Source organism: Echinops telfairi, unplaced genomic scaffold, assembly GCF_000313985.2.
Source record: "Echinops telfairi isolate 266 unplaced genomic scaffold, ASM31398v2 ScPeMD7_60;HRSCAF=208, whole genome shotgun sequence".
NCBI lineage: Eukaryota > Metazoa > Chordata > Mammalia > Afrosoricida > Tenrecidae > Echinops > Echinops telfairi.
The window spans coordinates 19477662-19505465 of record NW_022103958.1 but is presented as its reverse complement, the minus strand read 5'-3'; the positions used below and the strand labels follow the sequence as shown (position 1 = coordinate 19505465).

The following is a 27804-nucleotide window of genomic DNA, read 5'->3' as shown; positions in this document are numbered from 1 at the left end:
CCATCTCTGACTTGGGGAATATGAATAGATTCGGGATTCTCCTTTTGGGGGTGTGCTCGGAGCTGGTGGCAACTGTATCCAGTTGCCTCTAGATGGAAAGGTGGATGCTCTGCTGCCTGTGGTGTGTAAGAGGCAGCATTCCCAATAAAATTCACAATTCTGCACGCAAAGACTGACAATGAGACTAACAATGTCATCCAGCCATTTTCTTTTCTTTATGGAATTTAACAAAGCTTTCATAGTAGGAAGATAAGAGATGGATGGGCATATAAATACCCCAAAGATTATTCTGCTTCGAGCTGTACAAAAAGAGTGGGCAAATGATATAAAGTCAAAGTCTCAAAGTTAAAAAGAAAGCAAGTTCAATGCCGTGGGTTTAAAAAACACGAGTAATGTGTGCTATCTGTTACTGTATGGGTATGGGATTTCCATGAAAACTTACCTGTAGAAAAACATCGGAAGCAGCTACTTTTCACTAGAACAATTTACCTTCCTTCCACTCGGTACTTCATTTCCCTTCACCCACAAGGCCAAAAGGTGTTGGTGTGTATGTTTACTTTTACCAAAAGCATAGTATGTTTTGTGTCACCTTTATTGAAACATTACTCTGTGGTGATCATTGGAACTAATGAACCTTGCCGTGAACATCTGTCGGAGCCTTAGAAAGCAGACTCCTCACTTCAAACCTCCTTCATTGTCTGTCCAGGTCTCATCCATCCATCTGGCATCTAGCTCTACGTACTTCCTGGAGGGAAAATGGGCTCACCCCACTGTGCCTGATTCTTACTTTGTAAAATCCTCTTATTACTCTTGTTTTGTCCAGTCCACATCCATTCGGCCTTCCTCTGGTGGCAGCGAGCTTGTTTTCTTTCAGAGAAGCAGCCTACTCTAACCCCTCTCTCAGGCTCCAGGGGTCAGTAGATGACCTGGCCATCAAACCACTGCCTTCTCTGCCCACATGACCAATCACGCCAATTTCCCCCTCCAGCTTCTGACCAGTGGCGGGAGATAGTTTAGATCAACTGGACACTCCTGGCTAGGGATGGAGTCAAACCTGTCAAGAAGGTCTCAGCCCGATGACACCTTGGAAGGTATGAGAGTGCGAGCCAGTGGGAACTGCTCTCTCTGTCTGCCACTCTGATTTCCTGCTTGCTGGACACGCCGACTGCTGCAGGAGTCCTGCCAGGTTTCTACCAACTTTGGATCCCCACAGCTCTGTGATCTTCCTGCATTCTGCATCATCGCATGTGGCTGCATGAGTCTGATGCACTAGTACCGGACTTATGATAAACTTGATTGGACTGGACTGGGATGCTTTCTTGATTTATAATTACTTCTTTATATCAAGCTCTTTCTTAAACGTATATGAATGGCAGTGGATTTGTTTCTCTAGTCAACCCGGCCCAATACACCAGTAGAGTAGCATTCTCATGTTGAGGCTTTAGGTGCCCCCCCAAACAGTTATTTTGCCACAATGGAAAGAGCGTATCTGAGAAGGCAGCCGGGCCAGAAAAAACAGAGCCGAAGGATAATGAAACAGTGATGCAGAGACAGGGGCTCAAGTCCCTGTGTCCAGTCACAGAGGTTTTTAAACATAATACAATAAGCCACTAAGTTCTCCCTTTGACCTACAGAGCTCCTTGCTATATAGGAAAGTCTTGATGAAAACATACTTTCACAGCCATTTCAAGGTGACTGGATTTATTCTTCTACAAAAACTGTGCATCAAAATACACAGTATCGATAAATGAATACCGATCCCTTCAAATTCGGAGGATGCCCACATAGTCCAAGCCTATTAGTAGTACTTGGCTGTACTCCTCTTAGGAAAGTTTCTTTATAGTCACGGCTCATACATCTGGCCCGGTCCTCCAGCACGGTTTCATAGGGGACGCAGGCTGAGTGCTTAATAGCCTGACCGAAAGGCTTGCATAAATCAGCCCTTACGAGACATCAAGCTTTCCTCACCACTTGAAATGGTCCCCAAGCCTCCCTTAGTGGATTCTTTCCCTCATATTCTAACTGAGAGATGCTCTTCTACCCGGTTTCCTACAATAGTTACACCATCCTAAAAAGCACAAACGTTTCCTGGCTCCCCCTCCTCAGAAGAACAATTTAAAGCATGTTTTCCCTACCTACCACTACACACAGATATCAGTACACACATTGTCACCTAGCACATCATCACACCATACAAGGAATAGCCAGGTCTCTTGGACGTAGGATCCTGGTCTTAAGGTGCTACTTCATCACAATCCCACTTTCCATCAGGATCCTGGCTTCTCAGATCCCAATTCACAGGGTCCTGTATTTTCAGTGCCTTAACTGCCCTTTGGGTAGAGATCACTGCTGGCTCCACGCCAACTCCACCAGCTAGACAGTCTCTGCCTTTCACACAGGCAAAATGGCACCCTTTCAACCTGGGTTCCCAGAGTTCTCGCCCAGCTGACTCACACACTTTATCTCTGAGAAAGTTGACTCTGCCACCCTCAATTGCAGAAATGTTTCCTCCTGAACCCCAGTATAAAACACGAGCTCTCAAAGTGAGGATCAGTCCTTATTTCCAAACTACCAGCATCGAGCAACGCTATGGCGCACAGTTCGGTCCTGACACACACAGGCCTCCAGACTCTGGAATCCACTCAACTCTCACTGGTGAGCGACAATCAATCAAGTCTAGAAAAACTGTTGCAAAATGCCCTCATCTAAAAGAAGGGATTCTTAAAGACAATCTGCTCCAAAAGTAATCCTAAAATTTGAGTTGATCCCGTTCAAAATCCCAAGAAAGAGGTTTTAAACTTGTTTTAGAAGAGTTTTAGCTTTACAGAACAAACAAACACAAAAACAGGCAGAAATGCAGGGAGTTACATGTAACTAGTCCTATAACCCCACAACCCGCTTCCCCTATTATTGATAGATTACATGAAACCCATTGCCACTTAATCCCAACTCCTAAGAACGCTATAGGGCAGAGTAGAACTGCCTGTAGGCTTACAGGGCTGTCATTTTAGGGAAACAGGCAGTCTCCTCTTTATCCCATTAAACAGTGGGTGCACTGGAAGTGACCTGTGGCGTAGTAGCACATTATTTATCAGCTGCACCTCCAAATGAAACAACTGGAAATCCTAACTGCCACTCTGAAAAACCCTAGAGGGCAGAGTAGAACTGCCCCTGTGGGTTTCAGAGACTGTAACTCTTACGAGAGTGGAATGCCCCATCTTTCTCCCGTGGTTTTAAACTGCTGGCCTCACAGGTAGCTGCCCATCGCGTACTCTACCAGGGTTAGGCTCCGTCAATTAGTTTATTATGGTACAATTGTCACAATTCATGAGTTAATATTTACAAAGACTTTTCTTTTTAGTTACTCAAAATTAATCTGAAGTTCTTCTTGAAGAATAAAAATAGGCAGAAAATTTTTTAAAGAAATAAAATACTAGACAGCATCCCTGTCAATATTTAAATAGACTTTAAAATGACAACAAGCAGTGTGATGCTTGGACAGAAAAAGGCAGGCAGAGGGAAAGGGTAGAATACAGAATATAGAAATGGTAAAGGTGTTCAAGGTGTGAGAAGGGCAGCGTTATGTATTGATGAAGAAAGGATGGATTGATCAAATTGATTTGTGGATACTGACTATTCAGTGGGAAACATCAGTTTACATCCAGTCAAATAAATTCAAGATGAATTAAATATTTAAGTGTAAAAAATAAATTTTTGAAAATATAGCCCCCCCAAAATTGTATCACAATGGTCTTTCCAGGCATGGTACAAAAGATAAAAGCCTGAAGCCATAAAATAAAAATGGGTCGAGGGAGGGCGAGCGGGAAAGAGAGGGGGAAAAATGAGGAGCTGATATCAAGGGCTCAAGTGGAAAGAAAATGCTTTGAAAATGATGATGGCAGCATACATGCAAATGTGATAAGAGATGTAAGAGCCCCCCAAAAAAGTATTTAATTAAAAATCAAAATGGCTCATTTTTACTTTATAAAAACAAAAAAAAAACTGAGTATAAAATATAACCCATAACAGATTTAAACATAAACCAGAAAAAAAATGTAAAAAAACATAAACCAGAGAAAATATTTGCAGAATGTATGTCAAGTGAAGCATTAATATCTTCATCCTCACTTTCACAAAACATGCTGTTACTAGACCAACCACCCCAGCCCCTAGCTAACGCCAGCTCCCACACTCGCCCGGAGCCTTCTCTCAAGGATCAGTATCCAGCAGCCTCGTCCCTTCCCCTCCGCAATTTCTCTCTCTCCTGAATTTTCTCATCACAAACATGCATGTACTTTGCTTATCTAAAACTAAATAATAAACCAAGATAAATAATAAAAATAACCTTCTTCCCTATCCAGTAAAAACTTCATTACTTTGCTCCTTACTGCAGCAAAACTCTGTAGTCAATTTTATACATTGACTCCAATTCTCCCCACCCCCCAATCTCTTCCTTAAATCCACTTTTATTCACTTTTTTACCCTTTCCAGAAATTTACAGTTAATTGATTGGCAAAATATATCCAGATTTTTTTTTAACTCCGCAGATACAAATGTGCCTCAAAATGCCTCTCTGGATGGTAAGATAACAGATAACTTATTTTCTTATTTATAATAGCTGGGCACTATATGGATCCCTTAATAATGAGTTTTTACTTTTATCATAAGGAAGGGAAGCTATTTCAATTTCCCATTTTGTCATTGCCTTCGCCTTAAGAAAATACACTTCTGGTTTTGTTTTAAACATGAAATGCGAGAAATAAAACTAGTCTAAGTGTCCGTGTTCCCTTTTAATAGAAAAAGACGCACTAAACAAGGCAGGAGCTGCTCATTTCAGAGAGCTGTTTATTTGGATGACTTTTTTATGGGTGTAGCTCCTCTGGCCATGGTTTTGTAGCTAGAGGTGATCATCTTTCCATGGGCAGTTGGTGGGAAGAAGGCCAAGTGGGGAAGAGAGGGGCAAAGCAGCCCAGGATGGAGCCACAGAAAGCAGAGGTCCAACACGTTGGTTCTGTTACATAAGAAAACATGCCCTCCACTCTCCTAATGTCACACACACACACACACACACACACACACACACACACACGCGCGCGCGCGCACGCACACACACTTTATCTTCCTGAACTAAGACCAGGACGCTGCATTAGCCCCAGTTGATCTTCCTGAATGAAGACCTCCAGGCTCCTCCATCTCCACTTTGGTCCACTCCACCACCACCTTTCCTTTCCGTTTTTGCTTCTTGGTTCCTTTCTGCTCTGAACAAACTCTCTTGTTTTGGGCTCACATTTATGAGATGAAAAAGAAGCCAGATGTGGGTCCCGGGGTGGGCACGAGCAGTTTGCAATCAGCTACGAACTGAAAGGTGGACAGATAGAATCCCCCCAGCAGCTGGCAAGCTATTTTCTTAACTGCGAAGAAAACCTTCTGGCACTTAGTTCTACTTGCTAAGGTAGGGGGTTCGCTGTGTGTCGACGTGGTAGCGAACGAGTTGACAATAATTCCTTGCTTTAAAATAAAATAATTAGAAATGTGGTACGGAGCGTCTAAGTCTATGGAGCCCAAAATCTTTTTCTTAAATTAAAACATCTGTAGGAGGCCGAGAATATTTCACACAGTCAGTTCTTTCTTGAGAGGTGAAACGCAGGAAATGACGTACAAATTCAACCTTTGCTGAGTTAGATCGAAGTTGAAGACAGTATTTTTTTATAACAAAGAAAATGCTACAAATGTATACCTATGCATATAAACTGATCTAAAAATGCGTGCTACATACAGAGTAATCCTGGGCTACTGGGGCCAGCTTGAATTTCCTTCTCTAAATAGTCTGTATTTTCTAAAGGTTCTGGGTAACAACCACCACCCAAAAAAACCTGACTACCTTAACTGAATACGAGCTTGTGAAAGGATAGAAAAATGCAGCAGCTGGGGAGGCAGAGAGAGTAAAGGAAAGATGCAAATTAAAGGTCAAGAAGCTTCTAAAACAGTCCACTGAGTAAGAGGACCAGGGGGACGCAGCTTAAATCCTTTCCGTTCCCATTTTGTCAATCCAGGAATCCCATACTTTGCCTGCTCATTACAGCTGGCTGACTACAGCCAAATCCGATCCAAGGCAATAATAAATACAGAACTCTAGACCAAATGTATCCTTTTGAAAGGGAGGGGGGGGGGAGGGAAATTAACAAATCACTGCCACAGGGGAGTGGAGCAGTACACTCAGGAATGTTGACATTCACAAAGCAGCTTCTTCGCTCCACCTATGCTTTGCAACGCAAACTCCAGGAGCAACTTAAAAGCAGACCATCTATTTGCAGAGAGTAAATCTCTTGGACGGATACCTTATGGTTCACGGAGCCCGGAGGGAAGGTGCTGGGTTGTATACTGTCACTCCCAGCCAACAAAGACAGCTATCTCTTTTGGCACTGGTTCCCAGGGATGAGACTATGTCTAGTGGGGATTTTCTCCAATTCTACAAGCCTTGGCCCCCACCAAAAAGCACAGCCTTGTTTTCACCATCTATCACTCACAGTGAGACTTTCATTTTTTCTTTCAAGCGTCCACAGGTCAAATACTCGGTGTTCCCAACAGTCTGTGAACGTTTTGGACCAGCAGAGGACATTCATTCTGCTCAGCACTCCCTTAACATTTCCATTGTGTTCAGTTTCCCACTCCCCCTACCCAGCTCCCCAGAGAATAACTTCTTCCTTGTTTTAAGAACTTGGACCACGGTCAAGGTTGATGTGTTTCTCCATTTCGCAGGATATTTTCTTCACAAGAGACTCGATAGGGGCTAACAGAAATGTAGGCATGCTCACAGCCTTAGGAGATCAACGGCCATTAGGAACACTACGTTTTTGGTTTTCTGGTGGGTCTTTTGTTTTTGTTTTAGGAAATCAGAAAACAGGCAATACAAAGCATCATAAATACACCTAATGGTGGGTTGGTGGTTAGAAAATTCCCCCTGCAATGCTTTGGCCGGTAATCTACTTAAAAGGCTACTAAAAGCCAATTTTCTGAGGAGCCCTGGTGGCACAGTGGGTTGCAGGATGCGCTTCTAGCAATAAGGTCAGTAGTTTGAACCTACCAGTCACTTCTTGGGAGAAAGATGAGGCTTTCCGCTCCTTTACAGAGTCATAGCCTCTGAAACCAAGGTGCAGTTTTACTGGGACCCGGAATCCACGCTACGGCAGCGAGTGGGTGAGCATTTGTATGCAGGTGAGGGGCAGCTGGGGATGATGAAAAGTGGCTTCATAAAAGAGCGCCCTTTTGACATAAATTGAAATAGGACCATTTTCATTTGGAGGTGGTAAAAGTAGCTGTGATTTCAGCAGCATGCAGGGATTCACAAGGGAGGGAAGGAAGAAAGGACGGAAGAGGAATATGCCATGGGGGGGTAGCATGACAGCTTATTATCCCTCTTCTTGTCCACTCGGAAAAAAAACCCAACTCAGTGCCGTCACGTAGATCCCGACTCACAGCGAGCCGACAGGACAGGGAAGATCTGTCCCTGTGCGGTCTGAGACTGTCAGCTTTACGGGAGTGGAAAGCCTCCTCCACGCCCACTGCAGAATCCTGTCCCCATCCGTTGTCGCACTGCTCCCGGCTCCAGGAACTGACCGCAGACCCAAGAAAATAACCCTGTGCTTTGTGGGGCCATCATTGCCTAAAACAGCATTTACAAGGAAAGAAGCCAGAAACAAGTCTTTAGTGAGACATGCTCTTTTAGTAAACAACTGAATATGCCTCATTTCTGTGAGTGATACAGAAATAATTCTTCCAAACATGAGTCACGTCTCCAGGTTTCCTGCTATATAGGTCTGGGCTATCCCATCAGGAAGGTTTTTCCTTCCACTGATTTCAAGACATTGAAAAAACAAATTCACTGCCACTGTGTAGATTCCAACGTATTCCAACCCTGTCGGACAGGCTAGAACTTTCCCTGGCCTCTCTTTTCTCAAGTGCATTGGCCAGGTTGACTGTATTTCTGTACCATGATAAAGTGTGCCCAGTGTCAAGGACAACCCTCACTCACACCCAGGTTGTGTTCTCCCCCTGCCCCCCACCCCCCAGACTGTGGAAGGGAGTGACTATAAGCAAACAAGTAGCTCGTCACCCCTGCCTAAGCCAGACTTTCCATTACACAGAATCGAGTTCTCTGCTGCTCGCGGGCCTTGCGGAGAGACCCGAAGAGTCGCCATTGTTAAAAACCAAGAGGCACAGAGGGTGAGTCCGCCATACCCCAGAGTTGTGAAATCATTCAGTGCAGGACAATCAGCCTGTTTTAATGACACGAACCACTGTAGGAAATATCAACATGTAGTAAAAGTGTCATCTTAGAACCATTTGTTTGTGCTGTGTGTGTTTGTATTGAGCAAGCCCGTTCCCAAACTAAGGCTCTTGATAGTTCTGAAACTTCTGAGTCAGGACTCGGCCAAATCCCTCTTGGTCCTAAGGGACTCCTATTCGTACTTTTCTGTCAGACAATCCAGACTCAACTTCTGTAAAAATATCCCTCTGTACCTTTAACCTAGATGACAGCACTTTCTACAGAAGAATGGTGGGGAGGTGTGGGTGAGGGCTGTGGTTTAGCCCACCTTCATCTACTTATACACAGGCTTATATTTCAGAAATAGCAGATGTAAAGCAACTATAAAGCTATAAAGAGAAGATTATTTGACTTACATAAGTGTGCCATTTGGTCTGAAGCAGTTTAGTTGATCCTGAGAAGATACAGCCTTAAAACTCCCACCACTGTGTTTGTCCTGTTCCAAACCTTCCTTCTAACTAACCCAGCTCATGATGAGAGCAAGCTGATGTGAAATGCAGGCGAAGTCAGAACTGTTTGGTATCCAAAGGCCCAGTCTCTCCTTGTACCTGCAACCGTCCTGTTCGTTCAACAAACACTTTGCTTGGCTGCTTCTTTTTTTTTCTTCCTTTGCTTAGCGAGTTCAGCAGAACTCACCATCATGACCAAACCCAGACAGATGTCCAGATGCCAGGATACAGGAAACATGGGGTTTTAGATGTCAACCAAGACCGTGCAGCTTTGTCAATGCTAACCAATCGAAGTACTCCAGGGACACCTCCCTCACTGGCAGGGTCTGCGACCTCCTGCAATTCTAGCCCCTCAAAGCACGTTGGCAAGAACATCTAGACTCGGCATTTCTCCACTGTGCAAAACTGGCCTGTAGTGGTTTTTCACTACAACTCTGTGTGTGTGTGTGTGTGTGTGTGTGTGTGTGTGTGTGTGTGTGTGCTGGGTCTCAGTATAAAAGGTATTTCTAACTCTGGGGCAAGGCCTAAAAAGTTTAAGAAACTCTAACCTAAGACCCTGGGTCCTAAAGTCAATCCACAAGAGGTCCCATCCGGGTTCTGCCATGCAAGTTCCATGTAAGCGCTGCGTGGCCTTAGTCAGGTGGCTTGGGCTCTTCAGCCTCCTCATCTGAAAGATTGGAGTGTGTGATCCCTGTCTCTTTGGGGCTACTGGGAGATCAGATAGTGACAGTTTGTCAGATCTGACTTGCAAGGTCAATAACATTCACATCCCTCCTTAGATAAATGCTCACTTAGCAAAATGGAAGCAGATATTGGCTACCTGATACTATCACCTTGATGGCAGTGAGTGAGTGGTGGTTTGGTCTGAAGAGATAAATCCACCATGTGTGAGATGTTACCAAAGGAGAGAAGCAAGTTTTCGCTCTCTGAAACATTGCTCTGCCGATTGAGATCACTTGGTCCTTTTTGCATGGCTTTCTGAGCCAAGTCAGTATTCAAGAAATAGACTGTTATTTCAGAAATCCTTCTGCAAAACAGAAGTAACAGCACAAGGAAAACACTTCTAGGTTGTTTGGTTTAGTTTGGTTCTCCTGTACAGAGTTAAGCAAAATGAATTGTTCACACCTCAGTGCTTCATGCTCATTTACGGTTTCTGACTTCCCAGCCAACGTCTATGATCACACGTCTAAAGATTTTTTTTTAATTATCAAAATGTATCTCAACTCTGGAAAGACCCAGATTCAAGTAGAAGCCAAGATCCTTTTGGGTGTAATGTATAACTATACAAACAAACAAAACCCGGTACTCTGGCAGGAAGAAATCTTAAAACTTTAAACTTGTTAAAATTTTACACATTTTTAAAAATTGGCTATTCGGTTCACAATCCCATTCTATCTGCACTTCGCATTTAGTTTGGGCAGAGTTACTGAGCTCCGAGTAGACAGGTGGAGGAGAGAAAGAGAGGGCTGAGAAAGAAAGTTGGGGCCAAGAAGCCAAGAAACATGAGACCCGGAAGAAAAATAGGTTGTTTAAATTGTCAGTAGCTCCTGGCATCGTGTGTGGAGGGTAACAATTCAAAGCAACTTCGAAGGCTTTTTACTTTGGAGTTCAGAGAGAGGAAGTAGAGGCTTGGCTAACACGGCAGGAACACTGGGTATGGGAAGCGGGGAGGAAGATCTCATAGCAAGGCAAACCGACTCCGCAGATCATGAGAGGGTGATCCGAAATTGCGGCTGAGCCAAAGAAAGAAGGAAGAGGCAGAAGGCTGGATTTTGGCGTTCAAACAAAGAAGATGAAGTCAAGAGAAATCCCCATCGCCGTGGAAAGAACAAACAGTTGAGAAGGACAAGAAATAAGCCTTTCCACAAAGCCTTGCCTGGACCAGGGGCAAAGGAGACGCTTCCTGAGAATCTCGAGACGCCGGCGAGTGGCCTGACTCCAGCGGACCTCACAGAAACATGGGCAGGGCCACCGATTTCATAGTTTGTAAAACATTCATGAGCAGAGGAGCAAGGTTCCCACTGGATTTTCCGAGAAATGTGTTTTCTACGTTTATGTTGATGATCAATGTCACCACGTTCATTTTCCCCCACACCAGATCGAAGATAAACCAAAAAGAGGGAAATGGTGGGGGGGGGGGAGACGGCGCAGAGAGAAAGAGAGAATTGGATAGATTCTTCCCAGCCCAATGGTCCCGACGGTGACTACCCTGGTTCCCCAGTGTCAGTCCTAACTCTTGCATTTCCCAGGCGCCATCACCAAGGCCTAGGTCATTTGCTCTGCCAGCAACGCATTGTCCACTCACTTGCTCTGCCCTTCTGTCCATTTCACTGAGCTGGAGCTTCCAGCAGCAACTCTAGAAGAGAAGAAGGGGTGGGGGTGGGGTGGAATAGAGCATGCATGCTATGGCCAGACCCCCACGATCCCAGAATCCTACGAGAAGCTACTCAACAGAGAGATGACACCTAAATGCCTACTGAAGATTGATTAACCCCCAGACCCTCAGAGGCTGATGGGGGGACGGAAGGCACTGCGGGAAAGCTTGAATGAGCCTGGGCTTTGAAATATCATCTGACCTTAAAGTCCCAGTCGTCAGACACCTTCTACCTAAGTGTGTTTGAGAAGTTACTGAACTGTCTAAACTTGATTCCCTGGCAATGGGCTCAAATGTAACCAGTCTGATGAGGATGGCCCAAGACCGGACAGTGTTTTATCCTGTTATATGCAAGGCCGCTACAGAGTTGGAGCTAACTGGATGGCACCCACAACAACAGGCCTCCTCCCAGTAAAGAGACTGGCTGCGGTGGCCCAGAAGATTACCTTACACGCAGGAGGACTCCAGGAGTCTCCCTTCCTGTCTCCTCAGACTTGCTGGAAAACTAGAGAGTTATTGGACTATTCAAAGCACTTTTTTTCCATTTTCATTTTCAGGTGGGAAGAGTCGGCCCTATCCACACTTGATAGCTGTATTCGCCATTATCGTGGTCGTAGAGCAGTTTGAAGAAAGCCTATTGGCATGGCCATGTAGTTATGACCCTGTCTGAACTGGATGGTCCATAAATTTACACACCCAAAGCATGTTTGGTTAAGAGAGCACGATAGTGAACATCTGTGATATCTGCTAACCAAGTGAGTTAGTTAGTTTATTGTGCCAACCTGGGCGATAAACACATGTGGGGTTAATTGAAGGGCAGAGAAAGAAATGGCTCCATGAGCCTCGCCTTTCAAGTTCTCGGGTCTCTTGCGTTCTGATGGTCAGACCAGAGTGCAGCTGCCTTGGCCAGTTCCCTGCTTCAGCTGGCAAGGTTCATTTCCTGCAAGACATCCCTGAAGAGAAGCCACATGAACCTACCCCGATGCAGCCCTGGGTGCTGGAGCAGCCGTGTGGAGATGGCTGCCAGCGCTGACATGCGTACACAATCACTTATTCGACTTTCCTCCTGCAGTAAGCGTCATAGTGTGTTTTGTGAGATGGAGGACTTTGTGGATTGGTGTTGGACATATGGGTTAATGTTGACTCGTGAGTTTGGGCAGCACTGGGTTGGGATGTTTTCTTGATGTGCACTTAACCTTTATATAAAACTCTCTCTTATACGTGAGTTTCTGTGGGTTTGTTTCTCTAAAGTACCCAGACTAACACACCAAGTAATCACTACACATGGTGCTACTAAATATTAAATAAGAAAAGACTATCTGAAGTGCTCCCATTATTCTCAACTGCCTGGGTCCACACAGCATTTCCTTATTCAAATGCCTGAATAGGTAATGCTCAACACAACCTGTCACCTGGAGGAAGGAAGGAAGCATCTTAATGCCACAGATGGCCAGGCCCATTCTCCTAAAACTGTCTTCTCCCAAGTGAGAGGCACCTTCAATGGGGTGAAACAGGTGTAAGTTACTGGTCAAGGGCAATGGAGCAGAGAAGTCCTTACCCTTTCAGTGTGGCTCCTAAGTTCATCTGATTCCAGGTCATGCACTCGAGCTGGGAGGTCATTTGGTATAAATTGTCACTGTTGGAAAAACATCCAGAGTTAGGCACGGGACTATCCATACATACCCACAGGATGTACTTAGTTTTCCCATCAAGCAATGCTATTTTCACTTCTCCCCCTAGCAACTATCCCCGTGTTTTCCTATCTGACAGAACACTTGAGTCTAAAATGATTTTCATTTCATCCCACGGATCCCCACACAGTAACTCACGTCCAACCCAGCGGGAAAAATGTGAGGGTAATATGGAAGCCTCTAAAAAAAAAAAAATCTCAGTATAGCAAACACTGAGGTTTCCAAAGAGATATTAAACCTTTGAAGAGATGAGGTGAGAGGGAGTGGGACTTTGAAAGGCAACACAGGCTGGATAATTCAACATTAAAATTAAAGGCCTGGAGCTGAAATAAAAAGACAGCAGATTAATTATTCGTGAAAGGGCCATTAAGTTGTTTTAATCGAATGGCTAAGTATCATGTGGATTATGAGGGCCTGGGAAGTCAAAGAGTGATAGGTGATGGATGGTTTAATACCCAAGGATATGACACTTAGAAGAAAGATGATAAACTCTATGCACAACGGAGGGAATGGTTCGTTGTAGGTTTTAAGCCCTAGTGCAAATCAAATGGATCAACACAATTCTCTCATGTTCACTGAGAAGAAACTTACCTTACCTTCCTTAAGACCTTGAAGGAGAAACCACGCCGCCATGTGAACCAACAGAAAGTTGTTCACTTCCTCTTATACGTACCTTATTCTTAGAAAACCAGCTGTCCATCCATTACCAGAAATCTGCTAAATAGCAGGCTCTATCAGGTACCAGTTTAGGCCAGAAGCGAAATGGTTAATTATGAAACTAGAGATGCCAGAGATGAATGGGTTGTCTGGGACCCCTTCAAGGAAGCCCATTACAGAAGAGCCTTTGCACTCTACCTTCATGGCAGGAGTGAAAGGAGATAAGCAGCTTGCTGTATTTGGCGCGCTGTGCACCATCAGATCGCAAATCCTGGACAATCTCTCTCCTGTCAGGACATTCCTTTGGGTTGCCTCGTTGGGCAGAGGCAACACCAAATTTCAATTAAAAGAACGTTTTGTCAGGCCAACATGTGAAGGGGTGAGGGAAATTACAGCCACTTGGAATATTTGAGCGCTAGGCTCACTTTTTTTGCGTCGCTTGATCAATCAGAGTAGAAGCCATCTGCCTCTCATGTAACCACTCTGGAAATTAGGTGGAACTCCCTGGTGGCAAGGACACAGGATAAGGGGGAAGTCAGATCGCAGGAGGGACTTTTATATGAGAAAAGTGAACGGACTTCCCCCTCCAAGTATGTGTACTTTCATTAGGCAGTGCATATCTGGACCCCATCATTCATCCCCATGTCCGACTGGCTATTATGCTCCTACAATATCCTGCATATCAATGAGGGGGAAAATTATTAGTTTCTCCTGTGGCTTCCCATTTGCAGCAATGGCCCGTGCTGGTCTGTGCCACTACATTTCGCAATTCCCAGAATTCTTGCTGTAAGACTAGGGTAATTAATTCCTGAAGGACCCTGATTTTTATTAGAAGTGCCAGCCTGCTGCATTTACCACAGGAGAGTTTCTTGAACTTTCTCTGGGCTGACAGTTCATTAATAAGCAGCCTCCCCCACAATCTCTACTGGTTTTTGTTCTCCTGCGCCTTTTCATCAAGCAATCCATTTATTAATCTTGACATTAATCTCAGCCCACAGCCATTGTATTCCCTAGGCAGCTCTATATTTTTGTCACTGATTTTTTAAAAATTGTTCACCAACGAAAATCACTCAGCCCCAGTTGACAATTTTCTTGGGCCCTGTTGGGACGTGGGGTCTGTCCTCAATGTATTTCCATCATCACATGTGAGTAAGAAAACCATCAGAACTTTCCCGAGGGCTGGGAAACAGGATGAGTGACACAAGTGTACACATGTGTGTTAATGAGCCCTAAACATAGACTTTATGATTTAGGAATTTTCTCACAGACATGTTCGAGAGTGGACAGCTGATTCCTAAGGGTGTCTAGAAGAAATTATTTCAAAGTGAAAATACTTCAAAAACATTTTCTCAGGTCCTGGAAAGCAAATGTTATCAAATAGCAGGGTCCAGGACCTACTTATATACTTATATGTATGCATATATCTGAGTATCCCACAATCCCAAACTCAGTGGATCAATAGTAAATTTGCTAGATCTGTGCTATGCAATATGATAGCTATTGAGCACATGAAAAGTGTCGAGTGCTAGATGTTGAAATGTATCTATACTGAGTTAAATAGAATATTTTAAAATTGATTTCATGATTTTTTTGTTACTGCTACAAAATTTAAATTATGTTAGGATGATGGCATACGTGTGTGTATACACACACAATATTTACACACAAGTTTGGGGAGCTTGAGCAAAACCATGTCTCTGCACTTTCATTTTTTCATGTGTCCAATGGGAATATCTTAATCAGGCTAACCTTATCCGGGGTTCTGCAAGACTCAGACACAATATGGGTAACATCTAGAAGGACTCTTAGTGTAGTCTCTCACTGCCATGGTGTCCTTTCTGACTCACAGCAACGCTGTGTTGGGGTTCAGAGGCTGTCGATCATTACAGAAGCAGACAGCCTCATCTTTCTCCCAGACGGGAGTGGGTGGATTGCAACTGCCAACCAACACTTTCCCAACAGCAACCCCAGGGCTGATGTATATATTTTCCTAATCTATCCTGTTTTGCGCAGCACTTTCAGATATTTCCAATACCTCTCCTAGTTCTGTGGGGTGGGTATAATTACGATCCCCATTTAGCAGATGAAGACCTGAGGCTCAGTGAGGTGAGGTGATGGTCCCGGTCCTAAGATACAGATCTTACCCATCCCTCAGAAGGCACCCAGGGATTATTTGGGCCCTGAGCCTCATTGGAAATAATAAGAGTGAAACAGACAAGAGTTTGGGTTGAAAGAGAAGACGCTGAAAAGAGCGCTGTGACCTACTCCATCTCCACAAAGTGACAAGATGCAAGATCCCCAACAAACATACCTCTTCACTTGGCTAAGATCCCAGGAAGAGCCCCACTTTGAAATTCTGATGGTCTTAATAGCGCTCAGCCTGCAATCCCTCCGAATCAAAGAAAAGTGGGGAGGACTCCAACAAAAGAAAAATCACCATTGTGAGTAGGCTTCCTAGGACACGCAATAGCATCTGAGCACAATTCAAGCCAGCTCCTGCCTACTGCTGGCTGTAATCCTCTGAGCTGCAGCTCAGTGTGTCAACCTGGCTGCCACAACTGCCCAGCTGGAAGTCCGTTGAGGCAACGATAATGACCGCTGCTGGGAGCAAACAAAATGGAAACTAGGACTAAAAATACTGGACTCAAGGTTGCTCCAGCTCTGATCATTTCAGGCAGTCAGCCAACACCCAGCTCTCAGCATGGAAGCCCCCAAGGCAAAAGGCCCCACTCTTCAAGGAATCTATAGCCTCCTGCACTTAGGCATCTAATTATTTAATAACCGCTGTAGGTGTCGGCAGTCTCCTTCCCAGAGGAGCTCAGATTAGCAGGTGGTTTGGCTCAGAGCAGCCACAGTGGTCACGTAGGCATGTTAGTTCCAAGCATCTAACTCTGGCCTGTTCGGAAGTGAACTCTGAAACTGCTGGCTGCCAAAATATATCCCCAAAGTCATGATGTCCTTTATGGTTTTGTTCTGTTTTTTCAAGTAGATCGTTTTAAGAAAAAAAGCCACTTGTTTTCCACATAAGAACTGTTTGAAGCTGAAGGCAAGGGAGAGGGAGAGAGAGTAAAGAAACATCTCTAACTGGGATGAATGCAGGTTGGAGTAAAATAAAAGGAAGTCAGTCCTAGCAACAACAAAAAAAGAGTGTGTGGGGTGGGGGTGGGGGAGAAACTTAAAAGGAAATCGGTAGTAGATCATATGGAGTTTTTTTTGGCCTGGACTGCAGTATTACTGAGTTCTCAACCTCTGCACACAAAAAAAGGAAGAAAAAAACCCCCAACTTCAACTATTATCTGGACTGAAACTCCCCCACGTTTCAAATGCATGTGCTTGAAGCGCATGCAGTGTGTTCACTATATTCAGCAGAACAAGGTCGACAAGTTCATGGCACCGTTAAAATGGAATGGTGGAGGCATGGGTTGTAATTTGGCTTTTTTGCTGGCTGGCAAAAGAGCATCTTGGCAGAAGCAAAAATTTCCCCCAAAACAAAGAAAGGCAGGGGTGGGGGGAACCAAAGACCAGAGATAACTGGCAGCTGTGATCCAAACCCATACTGTGTCCACATTTGTTGTCTTAGCTGGACCCCACCCCAGCAGGGGGACCTCTTCAGGTCACCGCCACCACCTGATAACCCCAGACTCACGCTGCAAGGCCGTGGTCCGACTTCACGCAGCCCTTTTCCTGTGTTCTTCCCTCTAAGGCGCCTGGGAGGCCGCTGGCCAAGAAATGTCTGCACAGCAGACCGTGGTGAATAATTATTTTACAGTCACTCTCTTGGTATTGTAATTCCTCTCCAGCTCACCAGCGGACCCAAAGAAAAACCCTCTGGGGATTTAACTTCTATTAATAAACACGTGGTCAGCACATAAGCTACAGGAATATTTGAGACTAGATTTTCCCCACTCCCTCCCTGGTAACAAATTTTGTTCAAACCGTGACTTTGATGCCACTGGAGCCCCTTTCAGACTTTCTCCCTTCAGACTTGCTAATGTGAGAAACAAGTATCAGCCGCTTGCTCACTTCACATCTTGAATGACATATGCGTAGGTTGGCAAGGGAGAAGAGGTGAGTTAATTACGATTCCATTTTCGTGGGCACAGGTTTATGATTTATGTCGATGTTTAATGCCAGCGTAGATTGTGGATCATGCATGGCCCACTGACGCTGAATCCCAAGATTCTCCAGAAACTCCCTGGCTGATAAAAAGGTTTTGCTCACAGCTAGACTTCCCTCCCTGAAAGCAATCTACCAGGACCAGGCTCCACTGTCCACTTAATGACCAACATTCACAACATTTGTGAATGACCAACATTCAAGGAGAAACTTTCCAGCCAGCAATTATTGCTTCCAGGGCTGGAGTAGGTCTACCTGCTCCCAGGCAGAAGGAGCTGCTAGTCACCAAAGAGTCACCCAGACTCATGGTGACACTCCCCCACCCCCATCCTCCCCCTTACACCACCACCACCACCCCACACACACAACAGGTTCCTTGGTCTGGAAGCTGGCTGAAACCGGTTCGGCATCATCACAACCCCGGGGTGGGGTGGGGCTCAGCTTGAGAAGCAGTGACCAAGAATCTAACTAACTTGGGTGTGTTGCATGGAAGGAGAGAGATCGACCCGTGACCCCAATGAGATGCCCTCATTAAAACTGACATCACAGTCCTTTTCAAGCCAGCGGTGAGGATGAACCCATGAAACGGGCACAGAGGTTGGGGTCTACTAAGAAATCAGCAAGCAGAAGACGTAGAGGGGTCTTGTGAAGGCAGGTTCGGGAAAGAGAGCAGGGAGGACTCAGCTAGCTGCCTTTCCTAGGAAGAACTGGGGAAGAAAAGGTTTGAGCGAGGGCTGAGTTGGCTACCCCTCCCCCACTAAAAAAAGATCATGGTTGTGCGCTCATCCTTCCTGGAGCCTTGCCTCTGAGCAAGCTCAAGTTAGCCTGAATGTAGTTGGTTTGGGGGGTCTTGATGGAAGAGGAAGCAAAGTCTCAAGGTGACTAACTGGACTGAAGTTCATGCGGCAGTTCACACCCAGTGCAAGAAGTGAAGCTGCAGATGCGGGAGTCTGAAAGGCAGGTGGCTGTCTTTCTGGAAAGCCGGTTTGCTCCCAACAATGCCCACCAGTGATCATCCTGTTCTCCCAAACCACTACAAATGTTCTGCTGAAAGCTATGTCTGACACTGTCAGGTAATAGGACTTCATTCACTGCAGGTAACTGAACACTTTCCTCTAGTGAGACCTTTAACAGATGCCACCTTGGCAAAATGAATGGCAACTGGCCAGCCACGGGGAGGGGCAGCAGAGAACAGTAGGCAGGAGGATGGATTATGCAGACTCGATTCCTGATTTGAACACCAGTTCTGCCCTTCGCTGAGTCTCAATAAAACTGGTTAGCCTCTCATGGCCTCAGTTCCCCCTCCCTAGAATAGAGGTGATGATTGCCTATCATTCTATTGATTAAATGAATCCAACAGGCATCCCCCTCTTTATGTAAGTTTGCTTCAGGACACCTCACTTCTATGAAACACCTATACCTACACATTAGTACCTGTTTTCACTACTCACAAAGCAATCTGAAGAGGACTTTCACTTCTATATTAAAAAAGTCCAAAAGTGAATTAACATCTGGTGTGTGTGTTACAGGGAGCCACTAAGGAAGGGGTGCATAGCCCCAGCATCTGTGAGAGTGTGTCAGCGAGCCCCGTGCCTGAGAACTTTGCTCAGCATCCCAGTATCAAGCCTCTTTAGCTCTGGGCTGTGTCTGTGAACACTGCATGTGAGTGTTGCAGTTTCATGCGTTATTTGGTCTAAGTGAGCAGGTTCAATGTTGGGTCTGAGAATGCTCACCGTTTCTCCCTGTAAATTAAGGCTACATGCTTCTTCTCTTTACACAAGTTCAGCTCAAGAACAGGTTCATAGGAGTGCTCTGCTTTCAAACAACAAGGGAAGCCTGGTATTTGTAAAGTGCTTAGGATGGTGCCTGTTGCTGTTGGATACCACTGACTCCATTTCAACTTAGTGGCCCCATGTGGCCACATAGAACTGCCTCAGGGGGCTTCAAGGTCTTGATTTTTAGGGACGCATATTGCCAGGTTTATCTCCAGAGGCATTGCTGGGGGTGGGGGGCGAAGCCTAACCTTTTAGGCTCCTACCTGAGTGCTTAACTTTAGGCTAGTACCTGAGCACCACCAGGCGTATGGCACATAGCAAGTGTCTGTTGACCAGCACATGGGCTAGTTAGCAGGGATAGGAGGAGTAGAATAAGCCAGGTGGTGAGCCCTGGAGTGGCCTGCAATCCCTCCATCATCAGAGAGACAGAAATCAGAAAGCCTGCCTCTTACTCTCATTTGCTATGTGATATCAAGTCTCTGAACGTATTTCCTCCACCCAAAGTGCCTTAATTATAGATAGCGCCCATCTCACCAAGTCGTCATTAGTGTTCAGTGAGACGTGAGTGAAGAACAGCGGTGCAGTGAGTTTGGGTTATTGTGTTCAAGAGATGATCATCCAGTGACAATTGCTGGGTGATCTTCGGACACAACTCTGTCCACCTTCAAGATGGGGCAGGAGGGGAAGAAAGGAGACCACTTCCTGTCACTTCGCCCACGGCATTTCCTAGTCACTGCTGTTCCCATCCATGCACAGATGTGCACAACTGGAATTCCTCCTCAGTTGTTACCTGCCCGGAGCAGGAAGCAAGAACCAGGAGTTGGAGGCTCTTCTCAAAGTAAACTCGCATCGTTCTGATGGTTCAAGGTTGGCATCTGTGCCATTAAAGACCACTGGTGGGGCACAGGTGGCACCGGTGTTCCACTGCGAACGCCGAAGTCAGTGGTTCCAACCCCAACAGCGGCCCTGTGTGAGAAAACACCTGGGGCCCTAAAGCAGTTTCTGCCTGAAAAGTCTGTAAGAGACAGTTCTCTGCTTTTACATTGGGTCTGTGTGATTAAAAATAAACCCGATGCACCTACCAATATCTGTACCAGGACCTTTATTTCAGGCTGGGAAGGGAGGCTAGAGCCTAAGCCTGGGGAGAAGGGGTGAATCCGGGCAAGCTCACTCAAGGAGTCGCAGGCCAAAGGAAGCACAAACCCCTTGTCCCGAGAATGTCCCAATTGTAGATGGAAATGGACGTAAGTGTAATGAGAGGGGTGATTCTGGTTTCCGAGGTCCGATCAGATCTGCTGGGTTTTCAGGTCAAAAGGAAAGTCTCAGCACCAGGGTGCCCAGAAGCAGAGGGGGCGCAGGCCCGTACCTCTCTAGCAGGGAGAGAACGCACACCCCAGCTTGGTCCCCGCAGACGCCGCGGGACAACGGAATGGGGCCCCAGAAGGCTGCTGCCCATCCTCCACGTGCGGGGAGTGAGGAGGTGGGGGGTGGGCAGCGCGGCCCCTCTCCCACTCCCTCTCCCAGGCCAGGCGCTTTTCCTTCCTTCATTACCTCACTGCCTCCTTCCCTTGACGTCAGCCCCGGGTCCTCGCGCCCAGGGGCGGGGAGGCAGGCGGGGAGGAGTTTGGGGCAGTCCGTGTCAGGATCCCCGCCGCACCTCGGGGGAAGGGCAGTGAGGTAATGCGCGCCCATTGGGGGCGGCAAAGGTGGCGCCGCCACTTCCCTCCCCCGCCCCTCCTTCCCACCCGGCGCAGGCCGGTGAGTGTGCCGTGGTTACTAGGCAACCCTATCGGAGGCGCGGGACGCCGGCCAAGTTCACCCAAAGTTGAAGAATAAACTTGGGGCGAGAAGGTGGAGGGGGAGCTAGATCCGAGAGAAAGATGAAGCGACGGGAAAGGCTTGCTGGGGAAAGACGCGGAGCGGGCGCCTAGCTCGCCAGAGGAAGAGGGAAGGGGGGACGGGGTGTGGGAGACAGGGTCTCCCTGGTCCCTGAGGGGCCCTGTGCCATCACCCCCGTGGTCCGCGCAGTCGCGGTCCTGTCCCAGCCAGTCACCAGCACGTGCCACAGGGGAGAAGCCTGTGGACCCAGGGGGCGCGCCCCCACCCAGGTAGTCGCAGAGAGGACCCCGGGGGAGGACGAGGCGAGGGTCAAGGGAGGAAGGGAGGGAAACAGAGAGAAACGGACAGACAGACTGTGTTCCGCCTCCGTGGAGAGGCGGCGAGCCCGTCCCCGCAGCGCTCGGATAAAGTCACTTTTCAAGGTGCCTTTAGACTTCAGCTCCGAACAGCACCCAAACCCCTCGTTAGAGGCCAAGTGCGCAAGGGCTGGAGATGACTTCCTTCAAATCGGAGCGGGGAGAGGAGCCACTCCACCAGCTCCCAGGCTGCTAACGGCGTCCCCGCCGCGCGCCCCTGCCCGCGGCCCCCCGGAGCCCGGCCTACCTGCTGTAGGGAGTCCTCAGCAGCAGCGCCTGGCTCCCCGTGCAGCTGTCGGTGGGGGTGTGGCAGCCGTAGACCGGGGGCGGCACGGAGTACTGCTGCTCGCCTGCGGAAGAGCCCCAGGGCCGGTTAGCGCGGGCGGTCCCCGGGGTGCCAGCCCGCTGGCGGCGAGGCACGTGGGTGAAAGGCGAGGGGATCCTCATCCTGGGCTGGTCCCCTCGGCAGAGCTGGGCGCAGGAAGGCCTGCCCGGATCCCCAGGCCAGCAGAGCGCCGGCCTCCAGATGGTGACCAGTTAGGCTGCTCACCTCAGGGCTCCTTAGTCACCGCGGGGGGTGCCTGGAGAATGGGTCTAGAGTGAAGCTGCCCCTCCTCACCAACGGTGGGGCTGAGGGCATGGGGAGTTTTTGTTTGTTGTTTCCTTAAATAGACAGGAGCCGGGAGCCCTGGAATCGGATTAAATTCTCTAAAATCTCTTTGGCTGTGTGCTTCTGACTTGGGTTAGCAATTCCTGGAGGGCCTCTCCGAAGACAGGACGGGGGCCCTCCACCCAGATGTTCCCCGGTCCTTACCCAGGGAGCCCTGCTGGCTCATGGGGTCCTCGTGCTTGAAGGAGTGGTTAGGGAACTGCGCCGCATGATGTGAGGGCGTGTGGCCATAGCTGGGCGCCCCATCGAAGGTGACCGTACTGTATCCTGCGGGCGCAACCAGGAAAAGCACAGAATCAGCGGGAGTTCGTGAAGATGGGGCGCTGGTCTAAACCAGAACGGACAGAGAAGCGCCCCCCATCCAGGCGGAGAGCCAGGTCCCATCCTTCTAGGCGCTGGGCTGTGACCTGGGTACATAGCTCTCCCCTGACCTCCTTGCCACTTTCCAATTTATTTACTCCATCATTTTTCCACCGGTGACTGTCGCTTCCGCACCGACCCCGCGGCAAGTTAAGTATTAAAACGGTCGCCTGCTCAGTGGCCAAAGTTATTCTCCCCAAAAACAAACACCGTAGCTCTCGCGCCAGGGCAGCCCGGGCGAGTGAAATGAATTTGCTCCGATGACCCTGCGCTGACTCGGAGCTGTAAATCAGCGCCCGCGTACCAACTTTCATTAATTATTCGGGGCCGGTTAAGCGTCTTGCGTTCTCAATGAGGGAGAGTAATTACCCAGTCCTGTTCCCTGTCTGGGGCTGCACGACCCAACACCACTACACCTTCAGAAGAGTTGGTTAGGAGCCCTTCCAGCTGAGCCCAGGGGCTTCGAACCTGGCACATCTGGCGCCCAGAAGTTGCAACTCTGACCATTGCTATGTTGGCAACCTCTGGTTCCAGGCCTGAAAACTGGTTTATTTTCGACTGTGTTGGACATACACTGTATAAGTCCCCTGAGAGCAAGTGGATGTCAAGCCTCATTCTGTTTTCGGGAGAGGGATGCCAGCCCTCACTCCACTCTTGCCCCAGATACCCCCAAGGATCTGCCCCCCAAGAATTAAGCCAGGTGGTGAAAATAATTCAGTGGTTCATAAGCACCCGCGGGCAATCTCTCCCCACCCCACCCCCAGCACAGCCCAGAGCATGGAGGGGGGGGGGGCAGGGAAGGTGCCAGACTTCCTTAGAGCAGCCCAGATCTCTAGCACCACAAATTAAGGACTTAAGAAAGCATTGCCTTTTATAATTTGCAAGACCCCCCACGGTCCTCCTAGCATAGTGCTGTTTGTTATATGTTGGGCTGCTAACCCAATGGTCAGCAGTTTGAAAACACCTGCAGCTCCGTGGGAGAAAGAGGAGACCTTCTACTCTGGGAAGTAGAAACCCACAGGGGCAGCTGGACAGCTCTATCCTGGCCTTTGAAAAGGTCGCCATCATTTGGCATCGACTTGATGGCTGTGGTGGGTTTGTTTGGTGTTTTCGTTGAAGTGAGCAAAGCTAACTTCCTTCCCATCAGCTTCCAGACGTGAGTGAACGCCTTTACTCTTCTAGTGACTTCCTTTTACGAGTAGAGGCCTGCCCCTGCTTGAGACCTTGAGGCCTCTAGAGAAGGAAATTTGCTCCAGTCACCTGATTTTGCCCAGAAAGAAATGTGAATTTCTGAAAGGGTATTTTGGAAACAACAGGGAGGGCAGGTTATAAGCCACGAAGTCTCCAGACAAACCTTTCTCTATTCCTGAGCTGATGAGCAAGGTGGCAGGGGTCCAGGGCACCTCTCAGTCCTTGGCAGCGGCCATCACCACTGTCACTGCACAGCGAGGACCTCCGGTCCCTGGTGCAGTTCCCACATGGGCCACTTCGCCTCCACAGCTCAGAGCTCTGGCCCAAGGCTGCTCTTGCCCACTGAGGACCCCAAGCCCCCTCCCAGATAAGGCATGTAGATAGCTAGGGGCCAGCCTGGTGCCCCTCCCACAGGTCCCCAGGAGAGACAGTGGTGAAGGAGCCTTGGAGAGGAGGGAGGACTCTATTAATTAGGTGCTTATCATGCAGGGGACTGATTAAAACGTGCTGTTCATCCCGCCCCCCCCCCCCAGGATTGACACCAAAAGCTCCAGGGTGGTGGCCTAGGGAGGTCCAGCTGCTGGCGGGAAGGGGCAGCTTGTTCAATGGTTCCTTGTACAGGCCTCGGAGGGAGAGGCAAGTTAGCACCTTTCCCATGATTAGTCTTGTCCAGGGAGGGAACCGCAACCTTGAGACTCCTGTGCCTCCCTGTCCTGCCCTCTGCCTACAGGGCAGCATTGGAAACTGGAGGTTCTGGCCAGACCCAGGGATATCAGTGGAGGGTGACTGACAGAGGCTCAGCCTGGGCTGTGCTCAACGGGAAAGAGGATTGCTTAAAAAAAGGGGAAAGGGGTATAGTAAGGTCGGGGCATGTGGAGATCTATCCCCCAAGGAAATATCCTCCCTGGTGTGACCAAAGGGGCTGAGATGCTTTCTATGGGTGACCCTAGGCTGAGCCTGGGACCGCAAGGTCTCATCTTGCACACCAACACGGAGCTGGTGGCTCAGGGGCTGGCTGCCAAGAAATCATTTCTATCCCCAAACCAGCATTTATGCCCTCAACCCTCATGCAGACTACCATGGATTCCATACCTGGTCCCTCAACAGTAGGGCCAGCATCCCTGGAGGAGAGGATGGGGCTCAGATACCTTTTCTCTCAGAGCCTCCATTTCTTCTGAAAGTAAGGGACTGGCCAGTGTCTGGCTGTGAGCAGCTTGCAGGCTCTAGAGACACATTCATTGTCTTGATATCCAACCCACCATGAGGCCCCCTGCACAGCCTGGCACTGTACACACTCAGGACAAGTTTGCTGAGTGAATGTCTAGTCAGTGGACTCTAGTGGTAGGTTTCAAACGTCAGCTTTGATATTGAGGAGAGCGAGCGAGGACATTCTTGGAAAATCCTTTTAAGAGAGGGAGGAAGTTTGGAACCGTCATCTGTGGGCCAGGGTTGAGCTTCCTTGCCTGACTGAGGACAGGGATCCACACAGAACTCCAATCCTCTCCCCTGGAATTTGAAGAGAAGTTGAGGGCCCTTCCCACATTTAGGGAGAAAACAAACACCAGTGTCTTCCTCAGCCCAAGTAGCGCCTCACCTCTAATTATATCACAGAACACCATAATTCTAGGGTTGCAGTAGGGGCAGGAATTGAGAGATCAATGTGAAACCTCAAATGCCCTCCCAGCTTCCCCCTATACCCATCTCAGCACATGGAGCTACTTCTCCCATCCCACTTCAGCTCCCATCTGCTCAGTTAGTCCAAAGGACGCTCCACAAATTTAGGTTTTTATTGTGAGAGAAAACCCCAATTTATACTTCCAGTCTGCAGCTGAGTCTGGGGCCCCGCTCGCCATCCAGCCTTTCTCTATGGCCAAGGACCCAGGGGGCAGAGGGAGCTCTTCCCCTGCCCATTCTGAGGACCAGCTCCCAAGGCCCATTTTTTCTGCGGAAATCAGAAAGAAAGGGGTATCCAACACCCCACACACACACACACACACCACACACAAGTGTTCCTGGCTCCCAAGCTCAGGATATGGAGGTCCTGAGGGACCGAGTGCCCTGAACAAGTCTAAGCAGAGGAGTTCAAACCCAGTCCAGGCTCCTCCAAACCAGTGCAGAAGCTAGCTAGCTCTCTCTCTCTCTCTCTCTCTGCCATCGAGTCAATTTTGACTCATAGCTGCTGCAGATCATGGAGGGATTAAAATGGAAGCATTTTTGGAGGTCTTATTTTGCATCCGAGGTGCTTAAACCAAATAGCTTTTTAATTAAAAAAAAAAGATAAAACCCCAAACAACTCACTGCCATGTGTTGATTCTGACTCATAAGGCCCCTTTTGCTTCTGCTTATTGTTAAGTGCCACATAGTTGCCTTTGGGTCACAGCGACCCTGCGTCCAACTGTGGGAAATACTGCCCTGTCCTGCATCATCTTCGCAATGGTTATGTTTGTGCTTCTTCAGCTTCTCCAAATAGACCCCACCACACACAGACTCCCAGCGCACACCTGCTCGCTCCCTGTTGAGCTGTGTTGGACCCAATCACCTTTGCATGTATTTTGACCCTCAAGCCCAGAAAAGTGGGGTGTCTACTCCGACAGCACGGGCCTGGAGGAAGGGTTAGGAAAAGGATAGGAACCTCCACGCTTCTCCCAGGGAACCCCCGGGGAGCCCAGCACACCCTGGGCACCAGACACACTCCTTCCCTCCACCCTGTGCATCTCAGAAACATTCCACACCCTACACACTCACGGGAAGTTTTGCTCCGAGGAGTGTCTGCCCATGCTTACCAAAGTGCTTCCTGCGATAGCGAGTTAAATCGAATTGGTTTAGATTCTCAACAGTCTAAATCCAATAAGCATCAACTCCAGAGAGAACTACAGGGGCTGGGCACCAGCGGGTCCCCGCTGGCCGGGTGACCGGGTGTGCTGGCTATGGAAACAGTCCGAGGTGCATGCAGACAGCAGCAAATAAACTGTCCTTCGTCTCAACCCCAGGTCTTGGACCCCGGCTCCACGCAATTCGGAGATACCCTAGGAGCCTTGAAGGCCGAGGCTCTCGCTTCTTCTGCCTACTACCTTGAGTGGAATCCAGTCTCTGCGTTCAGAATCTGATCTGTCCCAGAACCTGCAGTGCCTCCGCGCCCCACCGCCTGGGCAGGAACCAGGGAGGTGCGCTTCTCTATCGCCTTAAGCGGGAGCCAACTCGGACAAGGGAAAGTGCGTCATCAATGGCTGGGCCCTTCATCTACTCATTCTTGCTCTCTAACCTACCAGGTGTGTCCCTACTGTGTACCAACACCACGCACACCGTGCTAACGGCTCAGGTGGGCCCTGGACATCGTGGCGCGGCGGGGGCAGCAGGGGCTGCTCTTCTCCGTTGCTGGCCCCACTCAGAATCAACGCCCAAAGGCCGAGATCAGGGCACGATTGGGGTGTGCCTTCCGGCGGCCCGACATCTTCCTGAGACAGACCTTGAGTCCACCTTGGCTCTTCCTCTTTGGAGCCTCGAAATCTCCCAGGCCGCCCCCCCACCCCCGTCCCCCCAGGCCCCCGGGTGGCCTCCCGGCTCCAACGAACAGTCCAGCTTCAGCCCTCCTGGAGAGGGGGTATGGGGGGGAGGCTACTCCCGACTCGTACACGTTGCCCTGTCCAAGCTGGGGTACGGGACGAGCCCGGAGGGAGGAGAGCCCGCACGCCGCTCCAGTCCCGGCGCCACCAGCCCGCGAACCGGCGGCGCTCCCCGGCGGCGGCTTACCCTGGTTGCGGATGGCGGGCTGGCTTTCCAAGCAGCTGGGCAGGTAAGGCGCGTTGGGGAACATGCGGGCCTGGCCGGTGGGCGCCTGGCTGGGTGGCGGCGGCCCGAAGGGTCCGTAGCGACAGGCTCCGGCGGTGCCGGTGAACTGGCCCGAGAAGTGCACGGTGAAGGCGCTCAGGCACTGCTCCTCGTGCGGCTCGGCGCCGCCCCAGCTCGGCTCCTGTTTGATGAAGGAGTGCGGTGGCGGCGG

General features: G+C 48.7%; 1 protein-coding gene across 1 annotated transcript in view; it reads right to left on the bottom strand.

Annotated features, from left to right (window-relative positions):
* WT1 (WT1 transcription factor) overlaps nucleotides 1–17842 on the bottom strand; it is a 40612-nt gene extending 22770 nt beyond the window's left edge. The window contains exons 1-2 of the mRNA XM_045291153.1: nucleotides 12708–17842; nucleotides 11081–11131 (exon numbers count right to left, since the gene is read on the bottom strand). Coding sequence (XP_045147088.1) covers nucleotides 11081–11131; nucleotides 12708–12826 — 170 coding nt within the window. The 5' untranslated portion in view covers nucleotides 12827–17842. The remainder of the gene's footprint in view (nucleotides 1–11080; nucleotides 11132–12707) is intronic.
* Nucleotides 17843–27804: the final 9962 nt, after the last annotated feature.